At 30.2% G+C, this 20,077-nt stretch overlaps 2 protein-coding genes across 2 annotated transcripts; one reads left to right on the top strand and one right to left on the bottom strand.

Moving 5' to 3' along the window:
- Positions 1-3,002: 3,002 nt before the first annotated feature.
- LOC131601112 (phosphatidyl-N-methylethanolamine N-methyltransferase-like) lies at positions 3,003-4,606 on the bottom strand. The gene is made up of 2 exons (XM_058872854.1): positions 4,254-4,606; positions 3,003-3,543 (listed from the first exon to the last, which is right to left on the bottom strand). Exons 1-2 carry the CDS (start codon positions 4,493-4,495, stop codon positions 3,294-3,296), a joined length of 492 nt encoding a protein of 163 aa, XP_058728837.1. The 5' UTR covers positions 4,496-4,606; the 3' UTR covers positions 3,003-3,293.
- Positions 4,607-16,788: 12,182 nt separating this feature from the next.
- Positions 16,789-19,177, top strand: LOC131606097 (probable N-acetyltransferase HLS1). Its single transcript, XM_058878378.1, has 3 exons — positions 16,789-17,195; positions 17,288-17,418; positions 18,156-19,177. The coding sequence occupies exons 1-3, from the start codon at positions 16,971-16,973 to the stop codon at positions 19,009-19,011; spliced, it is 1,212 nt and encodes a 403-aa protein (XP_058734361.1). The 5' UTR covers positions 16,789-16,970; the 3' UTR covers positions 19,012-19,177.
- Positions 19,178-20,077: the final 900 nt, after the last annotated feature.

Raw genomic sequence — 20,077 nt, 5'->3', positions numbered from 1 at the left:
CATGGGTCTAGTTTCATTTCACTGTGTCAAGTCTTGATTTTGAATACTGGATATGTCTTCGAATCATATTTTTGGTTTTGGTTGAGCTTTATTAAAGAGATGGACTGATCTAGGCTACTTGTCTCCTTTTTTTATTTATCGTGACATATCTTGATCATTTCCCTAGTGTTCGTAGGCTTGGGGCGCCCCATCCCCTAGGTGATAGTCCTAATTATTACATCATGGAAAAATGTATATACTCAAACTTCCTTTTATGAGAAATAAACACAGGATAACAAACCAATACGCAACAGATATAAAATTCTCCAAACATGTAATAACCTTAAGGATCAACAAAAAAATATGACGACATATAGAACAAATAAAGGCACAAGAGAACATCGATATTTTAACGTGGAAAACTCCTAAATAGGAGAGTAAACATCACAATTTGTCCATACAAAATAAATAGCTTCATTATAATCAAATAAATGTACAAGAGAGTTTTAAAATGATTCACAAGCTAATGCTAACAACCACAAAATTACAAAGAAAACTAGTTTACAAATATGAATCAAGAAGTTGAAAAATTACCCTAATCTGCAACTTCAGTGCAAAGCAAATATCTCTTGGCTCAAAGCAAATAATAACACAAAATACACTAAAAATATGATAGCGGAGAATATACATATGAATATAATGTTTGAAAAAAATACTATAAACTGATTGACCAGACCAAGCCAAAATCGAACCAAACAAATAATTGTGGTTTTGTTTCATTTTTTTACGAACACTAAAAACCAAACCAAACCAATCTATTGCAGATATCATAAGTTCGAATATTTTTTTGATAAAAAATTGGTCTAAACCAATCCGATTACACCCCTAAAGACGAGACTTTGGTAAAATATGGTGTGATTCTAAATGTGTAATCAATATTGTTTTCTCTTCTCTCTTTGTTACTTACTTTCTCTTTTTCTTTTGAAACTATGAGCAGTAGGTGGGGTGATTCTCTTTTTCTTCTGATCCTGTCACGTTGCAGTCAAATCTACCATATATTTTATAGAAGAGAAGAAGCATGCTAAATGGTGCTTGAAGACGTTTTCGGGTTCTGGTTTTGTCACGTTGCAGTCAAATCTACCATCTATTTTACAAAAGAGGAGAATCATGTTGGATATAAAGTCCAATGAAGTCAGGATACGCCACCTCCAAAATGCACCAAAGCTAACTTGTCTCTACTACTGAAGAGACCCTTAATATTGACCGTTTTGTACAGCAAATTTGAACAACAACAAGACTTATTAAGTCAGTTAACAGGAGACCCGACTTAAAAAGTGAAAAGGAACGGACTTAATAAGTCGCTCGGCCAATGAATGGGTGAGCCTATACATAAAAATAAAAAAATTTTCATTGGCTCGTCCAATGGAATGCCGAGCTTGTTATAAAAATGTGGCATCCAGAAAATATTTCTTGAAAGTGTGGCAAATTGTTTATTTTAATAGTGGCATTTGACTAAAAAATTTGGTTTCCTATATCATTCACCTCAACAATTCCTTTTGATTTGACTTCGATGCGATACTTGCTTCGGTTCCCGATGTAAACTCTTTTTGGGTTGTTGATTTGGAGCTTCTTGTTCAAAATAGGAGAATTTATCTTGTCACCCTCCAAATTATACATGCCACCCCCCAAACCTATGAAAAGATCAAATTGTCCAACCAATTTTCATTACCACATTTTCACAAATTTACGGGAAGAACCAGATTTTTCTAATTTTCTGACGATAGCGGAAATTACGAAGGCGTAAAAGAAATTTGGCGAAAACAAGTAAGATTTACGGGAAATTTCAAAATTTCCGGTATTTGCTACAGAAAATTTCAAAATTTTCGGTGTACCCGAAATTTCAAAATTCTCGGTATTATCATTTACCAATATTACCGGAAATTTTGAAATTTCCGCTGCCTATTATTATACTAGAAATTTCGAAATTTTCAGTATTTCAATTTTTTATAAAAAGAAGCTATTTTCCTTATATTTTAAAATTTTGTAGTGAGAACTAGAGGCAAAGACGGTTCCATTGCAGGACGGACCACCGATAGAGTCGGTGCGGTTGTTCGAGTTGCTGATGAGGCGCAAGCCTCAGAGCCTACGTGTTAGACGCCTTCCTCCCACTGGTTCGAACGGGAAACAGAGGGCTGAGCAACAGGCGGTGACGGGGTTCCGTGCACCTCGCTGTCGTACTAGTAAAGCATCCACTACCGTGGAGGAACAGGTAGTTGAGGAGGAGCCGGTGGTTCAAGAGCAAGTAGTTGAGGAGCCGGTGGTTCAGGATAGAGACACCACTCGTGCATCTACGGAGCCATTAGTACACACTGATGGATGTTTCTCCGGAGGAATTTTTGACAGGTCTGTGTTTATACAAATGGTGATGCATTCTAGACCACACATATGTGTCGGTGCAATCAAGATCTTTCAAAAGTGTCGACAAAATCTCTACCGATGAAAAAACCTAATATTAAAACATACCAAAAATTGTAATTATAATGAAATTTTCGATACTGTGCTCGAAAATTTGAAATTTTTGATATATCAAAAATTTCAAATACACTACCAAAAATTTCCTCGTACTGAAAATTCTTTGTATCTTAACGAGAATAAAATTGTAATAAAAAAAATTTTAGAATGACATGTATAATTTGAAGTAGCAAGATGAATCCTATAAAATAGTAAAATCTTTAGAGGAAAAACCTAAATAGTCACTTACTACTAGACCCCATATGATAGGAGACTTAAATTTATTAGTGAAGAGGGAGTGAGTTTGTATAACCACTTCATCCTAATAGTCACTTACTACTAGACCCCATACTAGATGGTGGTCCTTACTAAATAAAAAAGATAGATAACAAATGTGAGTGTGAGTGACTCTTTATAAGACAGAACATCATTAATAAGAACAATATTGTTATCCTCTTGTCAAAAAATTAAATCATCTATGAACTTCTAAATAGATCAAACACAAATACAAGTGAGACTATAGAATGAATGTCTTCCTTTATCAATTTACTAGAGACTAGACCAAGAAACTGAAATGACACCCTGCAACTAAGGGTTTGGTGGTGCTCTTATTATAATTCAGACATTCACATATGACACAAACAAAACATAAGAACACCAAATTCAAATCCACCATCAATGAATTTTGTAGAACAAGCAGCTAGATAGATAGAAATCGATAGGGTTCCATTATTTAACAACACCTTCTCAAATTTAGATGCTACTGAATCCTCTAAGCTATATATCTAACTACCAAACTTAAATCAATTGAGTGGCTTCGCACGAGTAGATTGATCTTCCTTCGATTCAACGCGAATCATAAACACGTATCCTAAAACCCAAAGGAGAATGTACTGATAAGGAACCCATGAAAGACATGCAACAAGACTCAATATGCTGCCAACATATTGAGGATCACTGATGACCCCGAAAGGGAATTCGGTTACCCACGGAATCGTTTTTCCAAAGCGTACGCCATAGTATGTCCCGGCTTCACCAAGCAGCTGATAAACCCTGTCAAATAAAAAAAAAAGAAGCCCAAATGTCATATTCCTCAATTAACAAAATATACAAAAACATCTTCGGATTTCGAATGTGTCTTCTGTTAGACCGTTTGATCCATCAAATTACAAATTCTAACTTCAAGTAGAATCAATTCTGGAGGCAGAATAAGAATCAATACTACCTCAGAAGAACCAAACACCTCATAATTATTCAAAAATCAATTCTACACCTCTAGAATCAATTCTAGCTTCTAAGTTAGAATCAATTCATGTAAACTTAGTTCTACTCATATCCTCCAAACATAACAAAAATCAATTTTAACATACATTTATAGCATGTTTGGGTACACGGCAGGATCCCAAAAGCACTGTACATTTCCACGGTAAAGGAGAAGCTATGTTTTGTTGCTTCTCATTTTCACGGTGGGAAGGGGTTTCAAACGTGCGTTTGGTGTTTCCACTGCCAAACCAAACAGACCCTTAATCTCCTTTCCTAAACCTTAAAAACCAGTAAGGATCATAAAACTAACCTAACATTATTCATCATCAAATAACACATTTTTTCAAACCAGAACCAAAACCAAAACCCTCAATTTCAGCAACTCATAGAACATCATGTATAAAACAAAAGAAACAAACTTTATAAGACCCCATTAACAGATCCACAAATTCAAACAATACCCAGAAAACAAAACCTACAAAAAAGCAAAAAGAACAAACCTGAAGTTAAGAAACTGTCCAAATGCAAAAAGGGGCCAGAAGTAAAAAGCAGGCCAATGAAAAGAAGAGACAGAGAAAAGAGCAATGAACTGAATCAGCTTCAAGAGATGAGAAACGTAAGCCATGATCTTTGAAGGGTCTCTTCCTTTACCGCATAGGTCTACCCATGATTGAGGCCAATTCCAGAGATAATAGTAGAATGGAAATGGTGATAACACTGCAATGGCCACAACAATACCCATCACACTGTAGTGGAAAAAATCTTTGCTTTTTTCTTTACAACAAGATTAAAGGTACTGTTTTTGTTGATTGTAGCTTCAATTATTGATTTTGATCCCTCGTGAAAACAAGGGTTACAATTACAGATCTTTAACTCAATATTTTATTTATTTATTTATTTTTATATAATATTCACCTCACTGGTTAGCCACTGAATAGTGAATACATTGATTTACTGACACAAACATATTACATTATAAATTACGAGTATATTTTATGGTTTAATTGTCGTATACCAAAAATATTTTATGGTATAAAAAATGTAATTACTGTTTAAATTAATTTTACACTATAATTCAATCACCATCATACATCCCACTAAGTTAGATTAAAAAATTTAAATTATTTATATAACATAGTAGATTGATACATTTAAAAATGAATGCTAGTCCTTTATTGAAAGCATTTGTAATAGATATAGAATTTTTCAATAGACCTTTGAATAGCTATTTGGCGAAATTCCAATTATGCTCCCTATTTATGTAGACGCACGTTCGGAAGTACTTTGTTTTTTTTTTAAAATTGTTTCATTCCGTAGGTGCATCTACGGAACGTGTTAAAATAGAGTGTTCTGTAGATGCACCTATGAAACAGTCTGCTATTTTTTAAAATCACATACATTTCACTCCAAAACTCAATTTTTATAACAACGATAGAAAACCATATTACAATAAATTAAAGTAATGCAATTTAAACGCAATAGTAAATAGGACACTAAAAAAACACATCGTATAGATCGTCGAGTAATAATGTCGAATACATATATCAAATCCTCATACAAAAATGAAATCAAAATACATATATGAAATAAATCTGTCGGCATCACTACTGTGCGTGTCGTACATCATCCTGCGACTCTCCCCTGCCTCTGGCCCCGTCTCCGTCTCTGCGTCCACCGCGCCTTCTGCTGGCTACTCTGTCTCTACAGTACAAAAATGTCTCCTCTGCCACCCTAATGATACCCTCCACTAGACGCCTACCATCAGACTCCTCGGGAAAGAAACCATCAGCACTGTCTGTCCGCGCCATGTCAGTCTTACAGAATGACTCAACGTTCCACTCTTCCGTAGATGCATCTACGGAAGGTTCTGAAACCTCCAAAACGCAACAATGGCGTCTAGTCAGTCTTACAGAGGGTTCAAAACCCCTTTTTAATGGATTGGTCGTCCATTTTACACTTGAAGCAGGACCTACATTATAGCTAAACCTTATTTCTTACACAATTGAATCATTTCTACACCTAAAAATCGAATTTAATCTCTATTTTCAAAAACTCGAAAATAACTCGAAACGTTGAAAACTTACCGATCAAATGTAGTTTGGAAATTGTTGAAAAGTGTTGGTAGTTGATCTAGACGTTCTCGGCCGAACTCGAGAGGAAGAAATAAACTTGGTTGAAAGTTTGATTTTTGAGTTTGAGAGAATGTGAAGTGATAGCAATGAGAAAGTGAAGAATGGGGAGAGGAAGAGTATGGCGCAAATCTAACATCAAATGCTTCCGTATGTACATATACAGAGCAAAATAATGTTAAATAAAAAAAGGTGTTTCCGAAGGTACATCCACAGAAATAGAGGGGCAATTTTGACAAATTAATGGTGGGAAAGAGATCCATGGGGTGGAGTAGGAAATTCTCTAGATATTCTAAGAATATATTCAACTATGAAACATAGAAAATGTCACAAAGGGTCACCTTTCCTAACACACAATTAAAAAAGAAAATATCTTACCCCACCCATTGGATCTCTCACCCTCCATGTGAGTTGCCAAAATTGTCCCTCTATTGATGTACCTTCGGAAGCACATTTTTTTAAAAAATTTGATTTTTTTTCCGTAGGTGCATTTACGGAAGCGTTAAAACATAGAGTGTTTCGTAGCTACATCTACGTAAGATTTTGAAAATAGAGTGTTCCGTAGATGTACCTACGGAACATTCTGTTATATTTTCAAATCAACTACTGTTCACTCCTAAATTCCATTTTTTTTTACAAAAATGGAACATCAAATTATAGTAAATCAAAGTAATTGGAAAACCTCAATTGCACTATTTAATTTATTTGATGTTCTATTTTTGTTATAAAAATTGAGTTTTTGAGTGAAATGTGATTGATTTAAAATATAATTTATGCAACGCTCTATTTTCAAAACCTTCCGTAGATGTAACTACGGAATATTTCATTTAATTTGGAATTTTCCCAATTAATTTGAGATTTTCCCAATTATTTGAGATCTTTCTAAATTTCACTATGTTTAACGCTTTCATAGATGCACCTACGGAAAAAACTAATTTTTTTGAAAAAAAGTATTTCTGGAAATACATCTCTAGAAGCAGAAGGCATAAATGAAATTTCATCAAATGACTAAAAGATTCAAGGGATGAATTGAAATTCTCTTAAAAAATTGCACTTACTTAACATTGATTAATATAGATATTTTCTCAGATCTCAGAATCTCATCTATCTAACCAATATATCTAACATTGAATCTAATAAGCAGGAAATTTCAATTCAAGAGTATCAAAAGTCTTCTTGATTCCAATCTTCATTGAAACAGTGCATGCATACCTTTTTTTGTCCAGGACACTATTGACTTCATATGCTATGATCCCACAATCAAAGATGTGTTTGTTTTGGATAAATTCCATTTCTAGTTCAGAGAAAAAATTTATGGCAACTATGACTATTCTGTCACCTAAGACCTCAGTGATAATTTTGAACTGGAAGTTATATAATGCAACTGGTTTTAGGGATATAGTAAAATGTGGTTTGAATTGAGTTTATGCAAATGCTGATCCAGAAATTTTTTTTCAGTGGGGCAAAAAAATATTTTATATATTTTATTAAAGAATTTTTTATGATTTTTTAAAAAATAAAAAAAATCATATAAGTTTTTTTTTTTCATTTCTAACAACACCATCAAATATACTAGTTTTCACATTCTAACAATGGTTTGTGATTTTTTTTCATCGTCAACAATACTATTAAATATATTAGTTTATATATATAATTAGTAACTCAATAATCATTTAACAATTCATCTTTCATACGGTTGTGCATTTTATTTTTCACAAAATTCCTAACGGATAACTTCTTTTTAACAAAACACATGCTACAAACATAAATCATTTTTAATAAAACTTATAACAAAAAAAATAATTTTTCCGAACTTACTTTTGTAGCAGAAATAAAAGGGTAAACTTAAATGTATTAAAATAAAATAATTAAAGAAATAAAAGACAAAATCTATAATTTTAGCATTAAAAATCAAAATTTTATAGATTGAAGTAAAACAACTAATAGAAAGTCAAAGGAGAAAATCTCTAAAATTAAGGAGTATAAATGTGTGGAGGTTTTAATTAAAAAGTTATAATATGACTTTATGGTAATTGAATAAGTGTAATTTAATGCATTTAATTAAATTTAATGGGGGCTAAATAAATAATAATATAATACTTTAAATGAAATTGAATTTTTTTGTGGGGGCTTAAGCCCCCATTCTAGTATACATGGATCCGCCGTTGTGCAAATGCTTGTCATGCAAGAAAAGTCCTAAATAGAAAGTATAACATTTATGAAACTATATCTCAATAGTTAAATAAGTTTAATAGGTGTTAAATTATTAGGACTGCAGGAAAAATATTTTAGAAGTTGCGATGATTCCCACTAGTTTAACTCTTAGATTGAACTGTTTGATTAAAGTCGAGGCAATATGATTCTAATCAATTTGTCGGAGGTTTGGAACAAAAAACACATGAAAGCATGGTTCAGATCGTGCCAAATCTCTATTCAAATAAGCTTTTTTTTTTTTTAAATTTGAACACTTTGAAGTATGATTCAAATCAGAGAATTGGCTGACTCGAATAAAAAATTGAATGTCAAAATCATAAATTAATTTTGTGTTTCTGAACGGAATCATTAAAAATTCTGGTTCGAATCAAAACTTGAATTTGAAAAATAGGATTTTGCCTCTATATTTTTAATTTGAATCATAGATAATCCCGACTCTATATTTTTAATTTGAATCATAGAAAATCCCGACTCAAATCATGGAGGTCTTTATTCGAATCACAATACGGCATGACTCGAATAGAAAATTGCATGCATATTTTGGATTTTTGATTATGTATTTCTGATTTGAATCATGGATTTGTCTTACTCGAATTAATAAATCGAGTCATGAATTTGACTAATTTGAATCATATATGCAATTTTTTAGGTTTTTTATTCTTGATTCAAATCATTCACTCGTCAATTGTATCTATACTATTTTCTCTTGACTCGAATCAAAGGAGTATTTTTCTCTAATTTTTTACATTATCTCTAGCACATATATAAATCATTTTCGCTTAATCTCTAAAATAACATGTATATGAGTTTAGAATCATAACACACACAACACACGTTTTTCTCAAAGTTTTAAAAATTATTTAGAGTTTTTATTTTGAGATTGCCTTTAAAATTTCACTTCATCTTCATCCTCTACTTTCTACCATTGTCGTTTTGGTTTAACTTAGGTGTAAGATATGTGTGATGAGGTTCATTTGGTTTTAAAAAATTTTGAAGGTTCGAAGATTTCATGTTAGCAATTCTTGCATAGTTGTGGTTGGGATTGACAATCCAGCAATGAAAAAGAAGGAGCTTATTTTTCTCCAAAGTTTCTTTGGTAAAACTATGTGGAAGTTTCTCGGACAAAGCTGGAGTTTCTATTGCCATTAGATAAATCAAGAGTCATGCATGGAACATGTAGGACTTAGGAGAAGTTGCTGCTTAACGGATGCTTGGAGCATAATTCTTGAATCTGGAAGTTGGAAGTTAAGATCAAGTGAATATCTTGCAATGATCAGTTTCAGACATTGTATACATTCAAAGAGAAGATTCAGATCGAAGATTGTTTAATTTAAGCATTATCTTGAATCTTGTGAATGTATTAAAGACTATGTAAAACAATTGTCAAATCATACTAGAAGACTATAAATTTTCAATGGAAAACTATTTGGGGGTGGATTAGGCACAAAACGAGAATGAACACATTGAATCATTGTAAATATGTCTCTCTCTCTCTCTCTCTCTCTCTCTCTCTCTCTCTCTCTCTCTCTCTCTCTCTCTCTCTCTCTCTCTCTCTCTCTCTCTCTCTCTCTCTCTCTCTCAATTAAATTTTGTTTTGAATCGTATTCTATAATTTACGTTTTTCTTAAAAATTACATGTTGTTAGATTTTACCATCTTTCGAGCGATTTCTTGTATAAAATTAGGTATAGGTTAGATCAATATTCTTAACATTCTTACTCGTGATTAAAACTAGAAACTGTATTCATAAATTTCTTAATCAATCAAATAACTTTGATTAATTGAGGCCTTGATTACTTTGGCTTCTTCATCTTTCGTTTATGAGTATAAATGTATACGACACAAATACATTAAACAAATTTTTACTACGTCGAGCAATTTCATAAAAAATTGATTTTAAAAAGTAAATATTTCTTATAGACCATTCGAGTCCATATTTTTCATAAACATATAATTCTTTTTTAATGATATTTGAAATGAGGTTTTAAAGGCTACAAAGATTTTGAGAATAAAGATTGAAGACTTTCTACAAGTGAAGACCAACTTTGTCTTCAAATTTTTGTATCTTATAATATTCTGGCTATGAATAGTTCCATTATGAGTATCTAAATTCCTTTATATTACGTAGTTTGTGATGAATTTATTTTGAACTATTTGAACCATATAATTATATGAGTAATATTTTATAAAATTGCGTAAACTTATGTTTAATGTTTTTTGTATATTGATGAATGTCTAGAGAGGTACTCTTCAATGTCTTCATCATAATGGTTTTTGAAGCTTCCTTTACTGCTGGTGTGCATGCCCGCCGCACAATATTTCTCTCAAAGTGTATCTCTTTTACATTAATTATTTAAATAAACTTATGATAATAATATTATACATGTGGTTTGAATGATTATGGATATGAGTGTGGTTTTGCCCTTAAGTTCATCATGTGATCATAAGCGGCTCAACATAAAGGAAAATTACTTTTATTTAACTATACAATATAAAATAATTTAATGTGTTTCACTAACTTGAACAAAGAAGCTAGCTAGATGCATTCCTATCTCTAGTTTGGAATGTTGCTTTAAAGTGATAAGCCACATTCTTTGAACATGCACCCCTCCCTCTTGTTGTATGTCCTTGTTGAGTTTTGTTATATGAAAGATTTGATTCACTCATATGATTGTTTATATAACTGACACTACTTCGTACGGCTATGTATAGGTTAATTGAAAAATCCTATCATGCCACAAGATTTGATTCCTTTTTTGGCATGTTGATTATAGCCACATGATGCTATCTATTGAAATGTATTCAACAAAGCCTATAAAAAAAGATAGAAGAAGTTTCAAGAACAAAACAATGTATATTTGATTTTGAACTTTCCTTTGCTATGGTTCTGCAGGTGGAAACAATAGATAAATTTAGATTGGATTTACAATATATGGATAAGAATAATTAATCCATTTAATGATTGAAATTGTTTCAAAGTTAAATGGATTAAGGTTAAAATAGTAGTATATATTAGCACTTTTTTTAATAGTATTTTATCATTATCTATTTGATTAACAAAAGTAGTTGATTAACAAAAGTAGTAAATTATCCCCTTCTTTCTCTTTGATTAGCAATTACGATCCTCCCCTTCTGATCGTAATTGTAGGGAATCGAACTGTGATCCTCCCTACCAAGTTCAACGCCAATCACTACCGAACCAATTAACGATTGGTTAAAAATTTAAATATTAGAAAGAAATTTGAAATTTAAACAAGGAAAAGGAGAAAATTTTGTTTTTACAAATAGTTTTTCTTAATGAGTCTTATCATTGAATCAATCATAAAATATGTGATTTAGTGAACTAAGATAAGATTATATACTTTTAAAGAAGATATAATCTACACCTTTCTATTTAAAATTGAGAAAGTTAAAATTCTTGTAACAGAGTCAGAATGAAGTTTTACATGTTTTGTGTTAGATAAAGAATCATTATCCTAGAGCTCATTTTTACTAAAATTTTAAACCTTCAAAATAACTAAACCACAAGATATTGATTCCTTTTAGTTAATCAAAGAGAAAGAAAATAAATTATAATCAACTAGTCTCTAGGGAACGATAATTTACTACTTTTGTTGAGAGACAAGTATGAGTTGTTAGTCTCATATTGCCTAGAAAAGTGGAGGTTCAACATTTTATATGTGAGATGACTCATACACTTATCACCTTAAGATTTTTGGTGAATATGTGATGTCTCCCTCACCTGTTTGGGTGAGTCTTCCACGTTTAGGCATCTCAATGTGAATGCTTCACTCTCATGATGATCCATCAGAGATATCAGATTCTGGTTCGAGTAAGGCACAGGCTCCTTGTATCGAAAGTCTTCCTCACACATGGTGATGGTCAGACAACATGTCCCGTTGAAGTGACTTTGACGAGATAAGGGTGTTTGTTAACGGCAATACAAACATATGGATAAAAGAACATCTGTTTGACAGGGGCATAATGGATGGACTCACATTTGAGAGGGAGATTGTTGAACAACAAGTGTGAGTTATTAGTCTCACATTATTTGAAAAAGTGGAGGTTGAGCACTTTATAAGTGAGAGGACTCACACACTAATACAAGTGAGAGTTGTTAGTCTCACATTATTTGAAAAAGTGGAGGTTGAACACTTTATAAGTGAGAGGACTCACACACTAATCACCTTAAGGTTTTGAGTGGATATGTGGTGTCTATCTCACTTGTTTGGGTGATTCTTTGATCTTTAGATGAGTGTTTAACACAATGTCAATGCTTCCCCCCTCATGATGACCCAATACACCCAAAAGACTACATTTTATTGTTATATAGAAAATTTAAACTAACTATCTCTATTTATATTAATACTATAATTCGATTTTCTTTCTACTACCCGATGTGAGGCTTGGATAAATATAGTATTTTACCCAACAAATCCTCCTTTCATCCAAAGTCTCACACATCTTAAATTTGTCAAAATTTTCATCTTTAACACATTTAAGATCACTAAAATGGTTAGCCACATTTATAAAATTATTATTATTTAATATTTTTGTCTTCTTCCTCTCTTGATCAGAATAATTGTTACTCTCCCTCTTTCGCTCGACTAAAATTTTTGTAACTCTTCCTTCCTCTCTTGATCTGAACCTTAGCTCTGATATCAATTGTTGGGAAAATAACAAATAAACAAATTTCTACATAGAAGAAAGCACGTCTATAAAAGAAGAAAAAGAAGAAAAATATTTAAAAAACAAAACTCCCAAATTCATTATTCAACTTCTAATTTTTACAAGGACAAAACTATAAACTTTCTCATATAATTGCAATTTTTAACGAGAATATTGCAAACCCTCAAACTACAATTTTGAAAAAAAAAATTAAAACTCTTTCTCAATTATAATTTTTGAATGAAAAAGTTGCAAATCCTTTCTCAAATACAATTTTTAAACGGAAAAATTGCAAACTCTATCTAAACTACAATTTTTAGGTAGAAAAATTAAAAATTCAACAACAATTTTTGTAAAATTGTAAATCCTCTCTAGACAAACAACTATTCAAATTCTCAACACACTCAAAAGACTACATTTTATTATTGTGTAGAAAATTCAAACTAACTATTTATATTTATATTAATACTTCAATTCTATTTTGTTTATACTATTCAATGTGATACTTGGATGCATATACTATTTTGCCCAATAACTTTAATATAAATCGTGCACTTGTGGCGTTTCATAATTCTTATTTTAATAACTTATATTATTCATATTATTAAAACTCTAGTTTCTTTTGTCCCGTTAAAGTAACTCAGTTAGTAACTGTATAAGAAGGCGGATTCAAACTTACGACATCCTATTTATTCACCTTTAAACGATAAATTTCAACCACAACCACTTATCTACTTAAAAAAAAAAAAAACTCTACTTTCTTTCTCCTTATACACTATAGTTTTTATTGTTAACCACCAAAACATGTCACTTGTGTCACACTATATTGGTTATCACATACATATATTTATTCTCACTTTTCATATATTCAATTAATTTTTAGTTTAAATTAATTTATCTTCATAAATGATTTTAACTTAAAACAAGTACATAAAGTTTTTGTCTACAAATGTTTTTAGACTCATACTTATATTTCAACCAACTTTTACAAAAATAAATACAAACATATCAAGACATAACTCACTCCCATAATTGGCTCAAAAGGCTCAAATTTCCTTTAATTCAACCTTGGGTTCAACCACATATTATAAACATGATACAAAATTTCAGTCATATGCTTAATATTGAACAAGTAGTGAGGAAAATTCTTATTTCCTAAGAGCATCTATAGAAGAAAAGAACAAATAAATAAAAACCATTCCCCTTTCTCATTCAAAATGTTAGTAAATGTCTTTTTTTTTTACCCTTCTAGTTAATTTAACATAAAAGGAAATTAGTACCAAAGACTTGACTGGCTAGACATATGCAACATTAACCCCTCCATTGATGTTGTCACATCATTTTTTCCTTTATTTTCTAGACATCAAATTTATGTAAAAGATGTGGCATTAAAACTTTAGGATATATATACCTTTGGCTTTGATAATTACACCATTTTAGTATGTTTTCTAGATTACTACTTTTTATATCACCTTGTTTTTTAGAGAAAAAATTCAAACAATATTTAGTACTATGTGGTCAACAAACACAGCTTCCTCATACAACAAACATCATAAGTATGGGATAAATCATTTAAATGACAAATCAAAGTTTGCAACTTAATATTGACCAACTTCTTCACATTTTGATTATAGCTATTGGTACATTTTCTTTTTAGCTTTTGTACCATTTGTATGTATCATTTGAAGTAAAAGTAGTTCTAGTGAAAGGACTTGAAAGTGTTCAAAATTTTGGATGAAATTTTCTATTCCCAAATAGGTAAGTTCTAGTACATTAGGACCACATTATTGAAGATATAGGAAAACAAAAGTCATCTTAATTTAGAAAAAGATGACACATAAATTTAATTGATTATATGATATGGGATAGAGTGAAGTTTCTAGGGGAATGCATAGACATTGAAGACTTGTTTTAAAATATAAAAGAAAACAAAAGAGTGGTACAATTAAGAATTGAAAAATGTGACTTAATATGTGTGTATATGATGATGATGTGATTAACAACACATATCCACTTTGAATTAATCTTCACATCATATTCTCACATGTTCACCAAAAACATGGTGGAAGCAAAGCATGCTTTTTTACAACTTAGCTCAATAATTGGTGAAAGCTAAGTATTAAATTAAGGGGATTTGAGGATTGTTGTTTTCAAACACTTGTCATCATGAGCCTAAGTGTGTTTAGGTTAACTATAATTTTTAATAATTTTTATCATGTTAAATAAAGTTTATAAATTTTATTATGTTCAAGTTGTTACTATATACTAGTTTGAATTTAAATATATTTAATATTGAATTTCAAACTCGAATTTAGATCACCACATTTATCTTTTATATAGAAATTTATTTAAGGGTGTGTTGATTACTATTTCAATAATTAAATAAAATAAAATTTATTTTTTTAAATATGATTATTTGATTTTCTATTTATGATTTTACAATTTTAAAAATAATTTGTACCATAAATATGAGTATTTGGACTCTATAAATCTTTAAAATATAAGAGAAAATTCTCAACTTAATTTTCAAAAAAAATAAATGAAGAACCCTAAATTTTTAAGTTTGACCATTTTCAAAAGAATTCTTTATATGAAAAGAATTATTTCGACATCTCAACTTTTATGTACTAAAATAAATAAGTTAAATAACGGAAGTTATTCAGTGACGAATTTTCAAAATCCTACAAAACTATTCAGAAAGTTTATTTTTCGTGTTCTAGACCTTTCAGAAATATTATTTTAGAAAATTTAAATTATGAAGAATCAACTATCAAAATGATGATAAAAAATAAGAAATTTAAAAATCTCTAAAATAATTGAAAGGTGAATATAAAATTTTCCCAATTATAAATTAACAAACTTAAGGAATCTATGATGATGTACAAATCCAACGCAAAAAGAAACAATGCTAAGCATATGTATTTTTACTAAAATCACATTTGAATTTAAAAAGATAATTTCCACATGAAAACCAAATACACTAAAGAATAGTAATGTCCCTACACATGATCTTTCAATAACTAAATAAGTAAAGTTTGATCCTATGTGATTTTATTTCTAAGATTGAACAAAGTCTCACTCATTTCAAACTTAGAGAAATTGCATACCTTGAAATTTTAGATAGGATGTAAATAACTACTTATCTATGATTAGTAAAAAAAAAAGGACAATTATTGCATAGTTAGCCTACTATTTTGACTCTAGATAAACCTTACCTTAAATTGTTATATTTCTGTCATTGTTGTTTATTGTCATTAAAAAGACATCACACTTGTTTTGTGGCCATTCCACTTTGTAATCATGAAGACTAAACTTAGTGCACCTATTTTTGATATTTCACTCCCTTGTGAACATGTGTTAAATTTGCAATTTCATAAATAGAAAATAACCAAAACCTACTATGTGGTGTAAGTTGCATTATAAAGCATCCAAAGCAAAAACCATACATTAAAATTCAAACGGTTAATATACTTCAATTAATCAGTTAATGATAACAAATTGTTGGAAAAAAATATGCGTTTGAATTTTGATCGAAATAATCTTTGATCATATTTTACTTACTTTTCGACAAAGTTTTAGATGACCAGAGTGACAGAGTCTAGCCTCTATCTTGTGGAAATTAAGGGATTAGTGAGTTTCAATTAAAAATAAATTATTTAGAAGAACTCAAATTTAAATCCTACACAAATAGGGTTTAGAGTTTGAGATTTTAAATATGTTTACGATGAATTTAAACTCTGATGTATTATGTGGAGCATCTGAATTTTAAAATCCAAACATAATTATATATACATTTAATGCGTTTTAGATGAATTTCATCTCTCTTGTAATACGTGATATATTCGGAGACCTTTCTAAAAACTTCATTTAATTTAAGAGTAATAGTAAGAGTAAAACGAGCGACAATGTTATCGATATTTCTTTCCATAGGTAGATCATGTGTTGGATTACTCACTACAAACAAAAAGACATCAACACATGCATGATGTAACATTACTAGGTAATAGAAACAACATAATCCATGCTAAGATTTCTTTCCCTTTTAATTTTTTTCATCATTTTTCCAAAAGAAAAAAAAGTGCACTAAACTTAGGGGAGGTGCCACGTCTTCATATTCTTCAATGGTCCTAAATTTCTAATATGTGTATATATATACCAACAAGAACAACTAGCCTTCAATCCTCATAGAACCCAATCACTACTCAAAATGTCTTTGAAGATTGCAGCTGAAAACTGGCCAAGATCATCATCAAAGAAAGTTGAAGAATCATTGATAGTGATAAGAGAGTATGATGAAGTGAAACACAAAGTGGCAGTAGAGAATTTGGAGAGACTTTGTGAAGTTGGACAGAGAGGAAAACCTTCTCTTGTCACTGATTTGTTGGGCGATCCTATATGCCGAATTCGTCTCTTCCCGTTACATGTCATGCTGGTAACTAACTATCGCGATGAATATAGACATATTCTAATACGAACGCAACAAATTGTGAAATCGTAATTAACTAATGTATGTTCTTCGATCAGGTTGCTGAATTCGGCGAAGGAGGAGAAGTTGTTGGAGTGATAAGAGGATGTGTGAAAACAGTTACAAGAGGGAATTTAGCTTATGTGAAACTTGCTTATGTTTTAGGCCTAAGAGTTTCTCCGAAACACAGGTTCGATTTTCGTCTTTGTTCATATGATTTTTCTACATTACTTAGTTAAAAATATTAAAAAAAAATAATAATAATCTTAGTGTTTTTGATTTTGATTCTTTTTGTATGTTAAATGTGCATTAGTCAAAGTTTTCCACAAAAGTCATTTCAAAACTTTTGCTTCTATTCTGTTTGTCAAGTTGGTTTGTGTTTTCTTGGCTATAATAATAAGAAAAAGAAGTGGTGAGGGGTTAGATTCTTTGTAAGAAAAATAAAAGGTTATAATGTTCCTAGTATCATGGAAATATGAATAAAGTATAGTTAAGCATGCTACTCTGTCATTGACACATGTATATGATATGATGTATCCACTATGACTACTTTTACTATGAAACAAAAGTAATTGGATATGATGTCTTATTCTTTTTCTTAACTTTCTCACACTTTAAGTTCTTGTCCATAAAAAAAACTTATGATTTTCAATTCAAATGATAATCATTTATGTAACACTGATCCTTCTTATAGAAGAAGACGTGTCTGATATTTGACACGTGTTCACATGACATTGGTATGTATATTTACATTTTATTTTTTATTTATTTTTCAAATTAATACGGATACGAACATGATATATAGTATCAATGTCGAGTCTGAAGACCGTAACTTTGTCAATGTTTAATTGGTTTTCATTGTAAATGTTATTTGAATTTGTAATGCAACAATAAACAAGACTAAAAATTCTATCTTGGCATATGTAGGAGATTTGGCATTGGAACAAAACTAGTAGAACATTTAGAAGAATGGTGCAAGCAAAAAGAGGCCAAGTATGCATATATGGCAACAGATTGTACAAATGAACCATCCATCAATTTGTTCACAAAAAAATGTGGTTACTCAAAATTCAGAACACTAACAATGCTAGTGCAACCGGTTCATGCTCACTACAAGTCAATCAGCACAAACATTTCCGTCCTTCGTCTACCGCCGCGCCTAGCCGGGCCGACCTATAACCATATTTTCACCAACTCCGAATTTTTCCCTAAAGACATAGACATGATTTTATCTAACAAACTTAATTTGGGCACATTCATGGCCATCCCAAGAAAATACCTAACCAAATGTGATCTAAAAAAGGGTATTTTTCCTCCTAGCTATGCAATGTTAAGTGTGTGGAACACAAAAGAAGTGTTCAAATTGCAAGTTAAAGGAGTGTCACCATTTGTGCATGCATGTTGTGTAGGTACAAGATTGTTAGATAAATGTATGCCATGGTTAAGGTTACCTTCATTTCCTAATGTTTTTAGGCCATTTGGGATTTATGTAATGTATGCATTACACATGGAGGGTAAATATGGAAAACAACTAATGAAGTCATTATGTGGATTTGTTCATAATATGGCTAAAGATGATGGTGATTGTGGGACCATTGTGGCTGAGGTTAGTCAAAGGGACCCAGTTAAGGAAGCTGTCCCACATTGGAGGAAATTTTCTTGGGCAGAAGACATGTGGTGCATTAAGAATCTTGAGGACATGAAGAAGGAATGTGGACCCTTTGATTGGTTTGATTATAAATCATTTTCAGATGTAATTTTTGTTGATCCTCGTGATTTTTGACACTAGCTTATGAAATTTATATGTATATGTATATCTATAGAGGGAAATGGTGCTAAATACTAATTGGGAATGGTGATCTTTGAATTGACAAAATGAAAATGTAAGTAAAATATTTTATGTATGTTAATTAATGAATCAATGGTTAATTAGGTTGCATCTCTTTTTATCAAAGGTAATTAATTGTGTCTGAGGAGTTATTAAATGGTAAATATACACTTTTTTTAGTTTAATTTTTATTCCTAATTTTTATGATATAAAGTAAATGTTTGAAACCATATCACTTGTTTGACATTCTTTCCTTTACAAGAACTTAAGATTTCTAACTTCTTAAATCTACATTAAATAAGACATTTAGATAAGGTTTTGAGATTGACATGGTTTTCAAACACTATAATACACATAAGTTGTTGGCTTAGACATTATTTATTTAACTTCGACATATTATTTATATATATTAAAATTAAATTAAATTAATCTGATTATTAAATTATCTAACATTATGTGATTTCAAACAATTAAAATAGTCTAGTATCTTATAATTATATATATATATTTTAAATAACTTAGTATATAGTAAAATAAATTAATGTGAAAGAATATCAAATAATTTTTTTAATTTTATAAAATTTTGTGTGTGTGTGTATATATATATATATATATATATATATATATATATATATATATATATATATATATATATATATATATATATATATATATATATATATATATATATATATATATATATATATATATATATATATATATATATATATATATATATAATATAAAGTTAGGTGTAACTAACTTAACTAACAAAAAAATAAGCCTATTCTAATTTTATAGGAAGTTAGGTATAACTTAACTAGCATAATAACAGCAATTAATTCAATTTATATAAAATAGTTATCAATAATATCAATATATCAATATATGTATGAATTGTATTTTGGTATTATTTATTTAAAATTGAACTCGATTTATATAAAATTTGTACGTGAATCCCATGTTAAATTTTGGTTTATAATGATAAAGGCTGAATAATTTTATAATATTATTATTTAAA

The sequence above is a fragment of the Vicia villosa genome, linkage group LG5 (assembly GCF_029867415.1).
Source record: "Vicia villosa cultivar HV-30 ecotype Madison, WI linkage group LG5, Vvil1.0, whole genome shotgun sequence".
In the NCBI taxonomy this organism is placed as follows: Eukaryota; Viridiplantae; Streptophyta; class Magnoliopsida; order Fabales; family Fabaceae; genus Vicia; species Vicia villosa.
Note: the sequence above shows the minus strand (reverse complement) of the source record. Positions and strands in the feature narration are given on the sequence as shown.

Excerpts from the sequence above, each read along its gene's own strand:
- LOC131601112 (XM_058872854.1), bottom strand. The coding sequence starts at position 4,495 with ATGGGTATTGTTGTGGCCATTGCAGTGTTATCACCATTTCCATTCTAC. Across the intron at positions 3,544-4,253 it reads GGACAGTTTCTTAACTTCAG|GGTTTATCAGCTGCTTGGTG; the intron begins GTTTGTTCTTTT and ends TTTATTTGACAG.
- LOC131606097 (XM_058878378.1), top strand. The coding sequence starts at position 16,971 with ATGTCTTTGAAGATTGCAGCTGAAAACTGGCCAAGATCATCATCAAAG. Across the intron at positions 17,196-17,287 it reads TCCCGTTACATGTCATGCTG|GTTGCTGAATTCGGCGAAGG; the intron begins GTAACTAACTAT and ends TTCTTCGATCAG. Across the intron at positions 17,419-18,155 it reads AGAGTTTCTCCGAAACACAG|GAGATTTGGCATTGGAACAA; the intron begins GTTCGATTTTCG and ends TGGCATATGTAG.